This window comes from Tursiops truncatus, chromosome 3, assembly GCF_011762595.2.
Source record: "Tursiops truncatus isolate mTurTru1 chromosome 3, mTurTru1.mat.Y, whole genome shotgun sequence".
NCBI classification, from domain to species: domain Eukaryota; kingdom Metazoa; phylum Chordata; class Mammalia; order Artiodactyla; family Delphinidae; genus Tursiops; species Tursiops truncatus.
The window spans coordinates 75,639,707-75,651,859 of record NC_047036.1 but is presented as its reverse complement, the minus strand read 5'-3'; the positions used below and the strand labels follow the sequence as shown (position 1 = coordinate 75,651,859).

Below are 12,153 nucleotides of genomic sequence, written 5' to 3'. Positions count from 1 at the left end.
TTAGCCTTTGCAATCCCTTAGTAGTGATGAGAGGAAGCAAAGAGAGTGTACTAAAAATAGCTGAAGATAGAAGTAAACTTGGCTTGTTGTAGGATATAACTATGATATTTCTTTAATTCTCTTAAGTAGTCAGATTGTTGAATTTATCAACAAAATGTGCCAGCAATCACTTTATTTCTGTAGAATATTGTAAAACAGTTTATGAGATAATTGACATCTACAAAATTACAATTTTTAAAATAAAAAGAGTGTGTTTGTGGGATGTGTGATAGCTTTACAAAAGTTGGTTCTGACAAATGCATGTTTTTCTCTATAATAACGATAACCTAATGCCTAAATAATGCACTGATCTCTAATAATAGGCTTACAAAGAATACTTTTATTTTTGAATGATGTATTGACAATGCAGTTTGTCTCAAGCTGAAGTGCATATTTGTGGAACAGCAGATGTACGTTTTCAAAGGACTTGCAAAACAAAGACCAGCTATTTTTTTTTTTTTTTTTCTTTTTGGAAAGTGAATGTGGATGCAGACTTCAGCATTAGGAGGAAATGAATGATTGATATCTAATAATCAAAACCATTTGTAGTACTGGAGATTGTTACCTCCTACTGCACAGGCCTTAAATCTCTGTCTCTTTGATCATTCCCTCTGAACAGACCCATATTCCTGGTACCTGTCCAACGATATCAGGAATTCATCAACACTCTACAGTTTCAGGTTACGGACTACTGCGTCAGAGTTTGTGCTACAAGCATTTTACAGGATGCTGAGAGCCACCACTGGGATGACTACAAAGCTTTTTATGAGGTGTGAAGTTAAGTTTACTGTCCCTCCTTTTTTACACAAATATGTTTTACTGCCTACCTGCTTTCTGGCTAATTAGAAACATGAGCTTGGCAGTACTGACACACGAAGGCTGTGAGGATAATGTTTTTTAAATATTGAATCTGTTCTTAGAAAAACACTGTTTTTAAAAACCTGAAATAATTAGAACTCTCCTTCTGCTTAAAAGTAAAAATAACTTAATTTGAGCTGCAGTGTTTCAGTGCTATATAATAAGTTGGAATATAATGGGGTACAATGAAAACTCAAAGAGAAACAATGCCAAAATACTACAACCTTATATTGTTTTCAAAGGAACCAGTTATAGGTATCCTTGCATTATTTTCTTGTTATATATTTCCATCTGTGTTTGATAAATATTTTTTATTAAGCAGCTTTATTCTTTATACTTATTTTTTCCTTCTTATTTTATGTTCTTATGAGTGTGCTTTAAGACCCATCTGATCATTTATAGCTTACCTATTTTCATTTAACCCATGTTTTGAAATCCCAAATTTCTACTGAATTAAAGCCTAATGATTCCCAGTGCAACCAAAGCCAGGATCAATTAAAATTATTCATCATCAGGCTTCATTAGTTTCCCTTCCCCTGAATCCCATTGATTATACATAAACCACAACTCTTGAAATCCCTTGAAGTTGACTTCAGGGTGGGGTGAAACATTATATCTATGGAGTATTGAGAAAAACAGAGTGGAGTTTTATTCAGTGAAGTCACTCCTGTCACCTTCCTGACACTGAAGGTTCCAGTGGCTCCATTTATGCCTGTTATTATCATAATAAATGTTGTCACAACAGAGAGGAGCAGCTTAGAAGCTTTTTAAAAGGGCTTTCCACGTTTTCTAAGACGATTTCATGGGTCTTAGAAAGGGTCTCCTTTAGAGGCCCTTCCCAGATACATTTTCTTTTTGCAAGAGCATCCATATAGGGTTTTCCAAACCTGACATACTTCAAACAGCAGTGAGCAGAAAGAAAAAGGGAAAGTGCTATGGTGCAGCTGGTATCCTGAGATAAGAATAAAAGTATCTGTCTTCCCGTCTCCTGGCAGCATCCCAGCTCCCTTATGTGCCTTGAGGTAAACAGAGAGGTTGAAAACGAATCCATCTCATGTTTCAAACTATTTCAATGTGTCAGTGTACTAATGAGCAATTTTATATAATGTTTCCATTGAAGAACAGGTCTCTCACTATATGTCCAACATAGGGGTATTATGTTTCCTCTTATGCAAACTGGGAAGTAGAAGAGTTGTACAGTATAAATAATAAGTAGATGCATCGAGAACCTGTTATTGAAGTTACCAAGTATTTAAAAAAAAAGACAAAAACAAATTACCACATAACATGCAGCTTTTAGATCTTATGACAAGAGTTTAGCTTCTAAGACAGAAATAACGAGGTAGCTACCCTGTGATTACATGGTACTGTAGCTTCCATACACTCACTTACATGGTCAATAGTTACAATTTAATTGCAGTTAGTGGTTGTTATTTATGCTCAGAAAAATTAAGTGATACTGCTTTTCTATTTACCAAAACTAAGAACCTTCTAAAAATAGCACAGATGCTAAGTTGTTTTGACAACTGGAGTCCCTGACATGGTTTTATCCCGTTTACTATACCCCTCTCTCCTCCGCTCCCCCATTATTCCAACTGATTTGTGAAACAGGACTAGTATGTTTTTGGCAGGGCTGTTTTGAGAGGAGAGGAGATGAAATCTGCCTGACTGGAGGGGAAGGGTAGGATAGAGATCTCAGGGGAACCTATCGCCACGTGCAGAGAGTAGTAAAGAAATAGTGAAAAAATTTATAAAGATATGGAGCAATATTTGCTCACATTTTGTGATATCAAGTGAGCCCTAGATACATCATTTCCATTTTCTAAACTGTCAGGTTGAGAGAGCCAAAGAGTTCAGTATCTTTCTGATGAGGTGCTGGTCAGATGGCACAGTGGGTGTTCAAATTACATGTTTAAAATTAAGCTTTTAGTATAGTTGACATCTGCTCAATTTTAGCAACTTGTGTTTTCTAATAGTCAGAGAATAAAGAATTGCCTGTTCAAAGATAATATTGAGTGGCTTATATAATAAAGCCCAGCTGCTTGTTTCCTGATATATAATCTAAATAAAAGCTCACATATGTTTACCTTATAGTGGGTCTACAAAAATAACAGATGTTTACTAGCAGAATACTTTTGAAATGACAACAAAGAGGGAAACAGGTCAGAAAAATAAATGAATCACATTTAGTTTAAAGAAAGCCCTTGCATACATTGAACTTATACACACTTTGAAGAAAATTGTGAGAAAGGTGACCAGCTTGGAATGTCTTTAAGTAAACATGACGTTTATATTTTTAAAAGTCTTAAAAATAAGTATATTTTACTTTAGGAGAAGAAATCTGTGTGCCTAAAGTTATTTTTATTTTCTCATTTATTGCTAAAAGGTAGCTATTAAGGAAATTGTTTTTTTTATATTTTGAAAAATATGAGAAATCATGTTGGCCATGTTATTATAGGCATCCACCCATTGCCACGGAGAAAGTGTAAATCATTCAGGCCAGTTATGACATGGGTTGGGTTGGTTTTGCTTTAATTAACACACAACACAGAAAGTAATAAAGAAAATCAAGCATTAAAATTACTTTCTTACTTGAGGAAATTTTTTAAAGCATTCTTTATCACAGAACACACAACAAAGATAATATAAGCAACTATAATTTTGCTACTTCTGCATTAATTTTGTAATTCTGTTTTTTTCTTAAATGGTTTTCATGTACATCTAGTCAGGAAATCAGAAGTGGTCAAAGTCCCCACCAGTTTGAACTTGAGTCTTTGACAGTTTGATATCCAAGTTTGCCACCCAAGGAGAATAATTCTACTCATTTATAAACTCCATTTGTAAGTCAATAGATAATAACTATAGATTGTTATTATTACAGTAACTACAAAAGATTTTACTAATCAAAGAAATTACCAGGAGAATGATACGTAAGGAGTATCCACCTAAGAAATGATCAACTTTAGGTATAGGAGAAGAGCAGACTTTTTTTAAGATGACATTTGTTTGGGCTTCCCTGGTGGCATAGTGGTTAAGAGTCCGCCTGCCAGTGCAAGGGACATGGGTTCGAGCCCTGGTCCGGGAAGATCCCACGTGCTGCGGAGCAACTAAGCCCGTGCGCCACAACTACTGAGCCTGTGCTCTAGAGCCCACAAGCCACAACTACGGAAGCCCACGCGCCTAGAGCCTGTGCTCTGCAACAGCTGAAGACACCGCATTGAGAAGCCTGAGCACCGCAATGAAGAGTAGCCCCTGCTCCCTGCAACTAGAGAAAGCCCGCACGCAGCAACAAAGACACAATGCAGCCAAAAATAAATAAAATAAAATAAATTTATATTAAAAAAAGAATGAAAACTAAAACTATCCTGAAAAAAATAAAAAGATGACATTTGTTTGAGAAATATAAGTAGTGGGCGAAGCAGAAATTTTAAGTCCAAGAGGATTACTTAGAGATAAATTGGAAGTTTTTCTCGTTTAACTTTTGATACAGTAACATATAATCAGGATAGTGTTTGAAGAACACATTCTTCAAACTTCAAATAATCTATTTCAAATAATCTTTTACTCTGGTCTGAAGAAAATGAGGAAACACTAGCATACCTCCCTGAGAGCATGTGAACTAATTAAGGGTTGTAATTCACTTGAGGCTACCTTCTCATTTCTGCCTGTTTTCCTTGTCTTTGGCTGCTGTTGGGTCTCACTCTGTGGTCAGGGAAAATTTGGCACAGAGAAGAGGTCTGTACCGGGGTGGAAGGGAATGAAAATCTGGCCCTTTGGAAGTATAAAGTACTGTACAAATACTAAGAAATGATGATAACATATGCCTAGACTTTACAAAATCTTGCAAAAATCAGACTATGTTACTGTTTCTAGTATTGTTAAAACTCCATGGATGAAATAGCCTAATATAGTCTTTGATAGTTACCCACCCCCTTTGTTTTCATGCATGTTGATAATATGTAAGTTTATGATAGTATGTAAGTTTATTTTTGCTCCTGTCATTTCATTGCAGTGTGAAATCTAAAACGTTTGTAAAATGATCTCAATGATGCTAATAATCCATATACATCCATAAACAATTTAAATTAATAAATTTTAATTTTCGAGGAATTGGCCCAGTATCTTAAACTAGCATGACTTTGGTTAGCAGCTATAAAGACAATTATTATTATTATTTTTGCGGTACGCGGGCCTCTCACCGCTGTGGCCTCTCCCGTTGCGGAGCACAGGCTCCGGACGCGCAGGCTCAGCGGCCATGGCTCACGGGACCAGCCGCTCCGCGGCATGTGGGATCCTCCTGGACAGGGGCACGAACCCGTGTCCCCCGCATCGGCAGGCGGACTCTCAACCACTGCGCCACCAGGGAAGCCCAAGACAGTTATTTTAAAGTAAATTTTAAACTCTAGACCAGGAGTAGGTAAATCAAGGCTATGCTAGGTTAAATGCTTGTGGTCTGGATTTGCACGAGAATGTCTGGTCTCATAATTGAAATAAAACATATGTTCCTTTGTCAATAAGGATGTTTTACATGTTGTCAAAAATCTTTCTTGGTCATCTAGTGTGTCAAACTCTCCAGCTATTTCCTTTCAGCCTGAACTAATTAGGTTCATAGGAAGCAAACTGATATTTTGGAAGATGTGATTGTCTTTTTTAATGTGTGGTGGTTTTGCTAGGGGGAAAGATGCTCCTTCTCGCTCCAGATGTGGCATTATTTCTTCTGGGCGCTTCATCACGATCTCTGGACCATTCTGCCCCCTAAGTTAGCCCAGGAGATTCTAGCAGAAGTGCTGGAGAAATCTTTGGGTCTCCTGGCCTCCAGATATGCTCGGGCCCATCCCAGTTATAAGAGAACTCCACAGATAAGGTAATTGAAGTTGTGAAAACCATTGTTTTTTAAGAAAACTTTTTTGTCATTTGTATAAAGCAGGATATAATTCTGTGTCTCATGACATAGCTCCTTGTATATTTAACGCATTTCTAACATCTGAAAGGAAATCATATTCAATTTTCCCGAGATACTTAAGTAGAAATGTGGAACTTGAATCAAAATAACTTTGTTCTTTTTTCTTCTTAAAATTGTATATAAAACCCACTTGTTTCTAAAGAGTGAGTCAAGATGTATTACAATCTAGGACATAGATGTCCAAAGGTTAATAAATAAGATAAAGAGGGAAAATTAAGGTCCTGAAACGGAGAAGAAAGCATCAGTGCTGTGATGAAGTAATTTGACTTTGAAATTCTAGGCAACCAGGGGATTTTTGTTTTTTTGTTTTTTTTTTAATGTCTTTAAATAGTGTAGTTAATCTTTATTAAGGAAACTCTTTTGTCTAATCATTTGTCTCTTAATATAGTCTAATTACTTCTTTCCTCTTTTCCTTTATTTTTTTTCCTTTTCTTTTCATTATGTATTACTAAAAGCCAGTTCAACAAAATGTGAAATCACAGAAAATGAGGAGTAGCAGTCACAGGGTCTTAAATTAAAGACTGAATTATAGTCCAATTCTATGGGTTATCTAGGCAATTAATTTTACAAAAATGTGCTTACGTGACAGCAATGGTCTGTACAAAGCGAAGGCTTTTGTTTTTACAAACATTCTGGCTAATATGATTAAGACCTGCCTTTTAGGTATAAAATTTTTTTTTTCAGATATATGTTAGGAGGAACCGAAAGACATCAGAGGTTTTTTAAATTTTTTTCCAGTAGGAATTATTTTTCTGATCAAGCATGCTGCATTTGAAGGGCATTTAGGTCCTGCTACAGTGTTCCATAAGTATGGTATTTTGAACAGGCTGTTTTGAATTACTGACCAAGCATTTTTTTTAAAAAAACATTGAACTCTGAAGAATAGACGGAAAATTCCTTTTGAGAGCAAAGAATACCTTCATTCTTTTCCTGATGTAGCTTAAATCACTTTTGACTGTGAGGTGGCAAGCCATTATGAGATGCTTATGAAATCAGATTTACTATTAGCTCATGAAATAGGTAGTATATTTAATTGATTAACTGTACTATAGAGACTTTTGGTTTCTATTTTCTGGGTAGTTACATAAAAATGCCACGCAAAGCTAGAGTTATCTCTCCTAGTTATTAATATGTAAAATAAATAAATACTTTTATTTGAATGGTTAATTCTAAAGCATCGATAGTGAGGAAATCAGATTTCGCAGGCATGTGTGCATTTGTGTCTGTGTGTATATATATATCTTGGATTTGCAATTGTTTAATTAGCAATTAGAATGAGTGGATGCAAACTATAATTAAACCTTCCTAAGGGTGATTCTTGATGCTTTTAGAATTCCAGTAGCTTCCAACTGTTGTATAACCAAAACCATATATATGATTTATATATAATATGTTATATATTATTAATGTATGTATACATGTATTATATATAATACATGTGAAGCCAAAATGTCATTTTAAAAGATCCTCAAACTTATTTGTTTCTTATCACTTCAAAACTTTCATCTTTCATTTCTTCAGCATTGAATTTAAAAGAAAAAAAAGAGGAAATTAACTGAGCTCTGTACAATTTAGTCATATACCAAAATAGTCTTTAAACAGATCTTTGGAGTGCTGTTAAAACTCAAGAAAGATAGAAACCAAAAACTGAGTTTATGAATAAGAAAAAATATAGCATATTTGCCACAAATTTATTTAATATTGGAAATTTCTGAAACAATAAGCTTTTCCATTTGCACTTCTGGTGTCATTTTTTCTCATCTTCCACTTTCTGGGAGAACATGTTGCCCAATCTTGTAACTTTCTTTTGACACCTTGTACTCGGATGAGGACAATTGTCCTGCTATCAGATTTTTACCTATCATGCATATATGGATAATAGCAAATTTTCTTTTAATCTGACTTTTGCTGAATTTAATTGTTGACTTTTGCTGAAGGAAAGTCTCTTGAGATTCTTGGAGAGTATCTTGATAATGCAAAATAAACATTTAAAAAAAAACAAAAAGAAGTACTCCTGAAACACTTCACTACTATAGACTTCACTATTCCTAAAGACAATGAATGGTATTATGGGTCAGCTAACACTTGGAAACTCAAAAGCTATCTTTGATGCTGTCTATCTGTTTTTGATCTCTGAAGCTCTGATAGCTAACTAAATATATCTATTCTTACATATTCTTAATATAATAGCTATGGATGATAGTGTATATACCAAGCAGAAAAACAATTTTAACATGATTTTCTTCTTTTTCTTTCCAACAGACTTGATGTCACAACAATTTTAATATGCACTGAGAACATGTTATGGTCAGTTTGCACATCTGTACAGAAGCTTTTGAATCCTCATGAGTATGTAGATGATAAAATTTTAAAAATTCATACCCATTGTAATAATCTCTTCACAACATTAGTCATTTTGACTTCACCACTAACTGAATTATACCAGTAAGTATCAAATATATTTTCTTTTTAGCTATTATGATATATAAATTAATGTAATTTAACAGAGTTATTTTCATGATACTTACTGAATTGTGTGAAGTAGCAAGTAGAAATTTATTGAAGTGCGTTTTTGACATGAGGTGAGCCATTTTACAAAACAAACACTAACCAACAAGGGTTTCTTCATTCTCAGAGTAATTTGGTCCTAGTAATGTGGTATATCCCTATTGGTCGATCCTATTCAGTTGATAAGGCTCCAATACAAGCAGGATCATTTCGAGCATCACTATTTGAGTTGTTTAAATGATCAAATTATATTAATGGATTGGTTATTTCAGTCATAGCTTGATTACTCTGTGAAATAATAAATCATATCCAATGGCTCTGTGTGTCTTTTAAAAATATTTTTTAATTTTTAATTCGATATAAAGTGATTTTCTCTAATAAAAAATATTTTTAAATGATTGTAAAATATTCTCAAGGGACTTCCTTGGTGGTCCAGTGGTTAAGACTCTGTACTTCCACTGCAGGGGGGCGTGGGTTCGATCCCTGGTCAGGGAACTAAGATCCCACATGCTGTGTAGTGCGGCCAAAAAAAATAAATAAAATAAAATATTCTCAAATCTGGAAGAGATCTCATGGTCCCATACTTTCAGTTACTCTGCCATAGATTTGCATTTTTAGTATTAGACTTTAGTGACTGAGCTAGTAATGGCAGTCAGTGGAAATAGGAACAAGTAATTACATGTTTTAAATGTTGAAATATTTTACTTAGCTAAACAAATAAGATTTAGGGAAATTAAAAATTTTGAACTACTTTTCTTGTTTATTTCATTCAAATTTATAATATTATAAAAGAGATTAGAGTAAATCTTGTAATAAAACGTTAATATAATTTTGTTTAAACCCTCCTCCAAAATAGTCACTTTATCTTGAAAGACTAGATATTGCATATTCTTAGTTTCTTGGATAGTAAAAATTATACACATTTCTGTTTCTTAGAATAAATTAGGTAAAGTATGTTTCTGCACTATGCTGGTAAAGGCAATATATAAATCTTGATTTTCAGTAAATTTTAAGACTTTTGTGTTAGAAATTCTAAGAGTAATTAACAAGTTTGATTTCAATTTCCCTATAATTTTCACCCACTCCTTGACTTTCAACAGACCCATTGTTTACAGATTGCTTCTTCTGGCAACCTTACCATTGAGAACTCATTTTAGAAATGGAGAATTCTTTCAGAAAGGGAAAGAAATAGTGAGATAAATTGCCATAAATTTGGGATTATGTACATAATGGTGCATAATCATAAAAAGCTCAAGGTCTGAAGCCTATAATAAATCCTAGTAAACTAAACTGATTTACCATAGATGAAAAAATTACTATGCTCTTAGTTCAATGGGTCATTTCATCTAAGGGGAAGGCCCTGTGAAAATCAGGAACAAAGTTGACAAATTTCATGGATTGGCCATGGTGAGCAATATTGAATTTCATGGTCTGTCACAGATGAATAGAAAAATTTTAACCCCCCAATGCATTTGTAAAACAAATAAATTATTATAAAAGATTGCATATTTTAATAATGATAATATAACACACATTCATTACTGTTAACCTGTGGCCTTTTGATACATTTTAAAACAACTATGCAAGTATTCAAATCTCTGTGATTTGTGCATTAGATATTGCACTGTAACCTCATTCAACAAATTTAAATTGCTAATTTCAACCAGGATTGCAGAACATTTTATACCAAGCACTGCCTCTGGTTTTCTTAATATAAAACATAGATAGTGGTATTGCTTTGAAGCATGAACAAAATTCTATACATACTTTAATTTTTTTATTATTTCTCAGATCATAAGAATTTTCACAGATTGTATCCATTCATGTTGATATAAAATTTATTATTGCTTTCCTAAAGTATAAATCTAATCTTTAAAATATATTTCTCTTTGTATTGACAAAGAAAATCTACAAGGCAGCATGTTCCTCACCAAATAGGAAAAAAAAGTGTGTGTATGTTGCAAGAACCCTATTGACTTATTTATTAGCTTCTTTTCACAGCCAGGATATGAAGTTGTCATATTATTAGTATTTTAGAAAAAAATTGTATCTCTGTCTCACATTTAAAAATTAAACTGTATGCTTTGAGGAATTGGTGAAGAGTAGCAATCAGATGTTGATAGCATTGAATTTTTATTAACTATGCCTGACATTTGTTACTCTATGTGATATACCTTTTTTGAAGGTGACTGCCTTTATTCCAAGTAGTTCTGACAGATAAACTGACTGTATTTTCCTTCCTGAGCTTAGCATAGGACTACTAAATCCCAGGGCAGAAATACGATTTTTAAATCTTTTCAGAAAGAATGAAGCCTGTTTGCAAAAATGTGTGTTCTTTTTTAACTCTCCTTTGAAGATTTCTGTTAGAATGTTGTAAAAGGAGTACTCCCTTTGTCCTCCAGGGAAAGAAACCTGCTGAAACAGAAAACATTCACCATGTATTTTCCAAAATGCTTATCACGTGTAGTTATACTTATCTTCTTCTGTAAAGGCAGTTAAGCTGCACTTTCAGAAGTGTACTCAATGCACGTTCACACACATACCCAGACAGTGATTTCACGTATTGCATTTTGCTTGTGTAGAATGTTAGTTTTAATATAGCAAATTAAAATTAATTTTTAGAATTTTAGGTAAATGCAATTTAGTTTCAATTCGACAAATGTTGTTGCCTCCCTAGGCCCTATAATTAAGCACCAGGATTAAACACAAAGGATACAGCAGTGAACAAGATGAAATATTCACCCCTGAGTAATTTAGGAAAGTCTGAAAAAAATTTTAATGTTAGAATTGAATGTTGTATCTCCAGAATATTTTGATGTGTTATATAAAAACTAAAAATGGAAAGTTTTTGAAAGTTGATTGTCCCCAATGTTACATCATTTAATAACATGGAAGAATGAATTTCAGTACAAGTACCAACATACCAGGCAAAGGTTGGAGTCATCAGCAATAGGCCAGAATGTTGATCACTAAGCCAAGGAACAGCAGACCTATCTTTTGGGGTTCACTTGTTATCTTTCTCATGGCTTTTGAATCACTAAACTCTAAGGTATTTCAGTGCTTTGTCTGTAGTTCAGTTTCAAACTAGTACTAGGTGTTTTAAAGTTATTGTCTTAGCTTGTTTATTTCTTCAGTTATATGAAATTATTTCACTGTCCCTTACAAAACAGAAAGTGTTGGACTAAAACTTTGTTTTTCATACTTCAAGCATGTCTGGCACGCTCGAAACAGGTAGTTCCTCAAAATGTCAAGCATAGGGATGCTCATATAAAATGTTGAGCATATGGTCCTATGACGCAGTAATTTTACTCCTAGGTATGTACACAAAAGAAATGCAAACATATGTCCATGTAAAGATTTGTACACAAGTGTTCATAGCAGCACAAAGTGGGAAGAACCCAAATGTCCATCAGCTGGTGAATAGAGAACAATATGTGGCATATACATCCAGTAGAATATTATTCAGCCATAAAAAGAAATGGAGTACTGGGCTTCCCTGGTGGCGCAGTGGTTGAGAGTCCGCCTGCCGATGCAGGGGACACGGGTTCATGCCCCGGTCCAGGAGGATCCCACATGTCGCGGAGCGGCTGGGCCCGTGAGCCATGGCCGCTGAGCCTGCGTGTCCGGAGCCTGTGCTCCGCAACGGGACAGGCCACAACAGTGAGAGGCCCGCGTACCACAAAAAAAAAAAAAAAAAAAAGAAAAGAAATGGAGTACTGACAGATGCTGCAACAGGGATGAACTTCAAAACCTGCATGCTAAGTGAAGAAAGCCAGACATGTGAG

The 12,153-nt window shown here is 34.5% G+C and overlaps 1 protein-coding gene across 7 annotated transcripts in view; it reads left to right on the top strand.

Moving 5' to 3' along the window:
- KIAA0825 (KIAA0825 ortholog) overlaps positions 1-12,153 on the top strand; it is a 398,660-nt gene that overhangs the window by 127,151 nt on the left and 259,356 nt on the right. For all 7 annotated transcript variants that reach the window (XR_012330774.1, XM_073802294.1, XM_073802293.1 and 4 more), the window contains 3 exons: positions 659-809; positions 5,571-5,761; positions 8,123-8,305. Coding sequence is in view for 6 of the 7 variants with exons in the window: in XM_073802294.1 (XP_073658395.1) it covers positions 659-809; positions 5,571-5,761; positions 8,123-8,305 (525 nt within the window). In the remaining variant the exon portion in view is untranslated. The remainder of the gene's footprint in view (positions 1-658; positions 810-5,570; positions 5,762-8,122; positions 8,306-12,153) is intronic.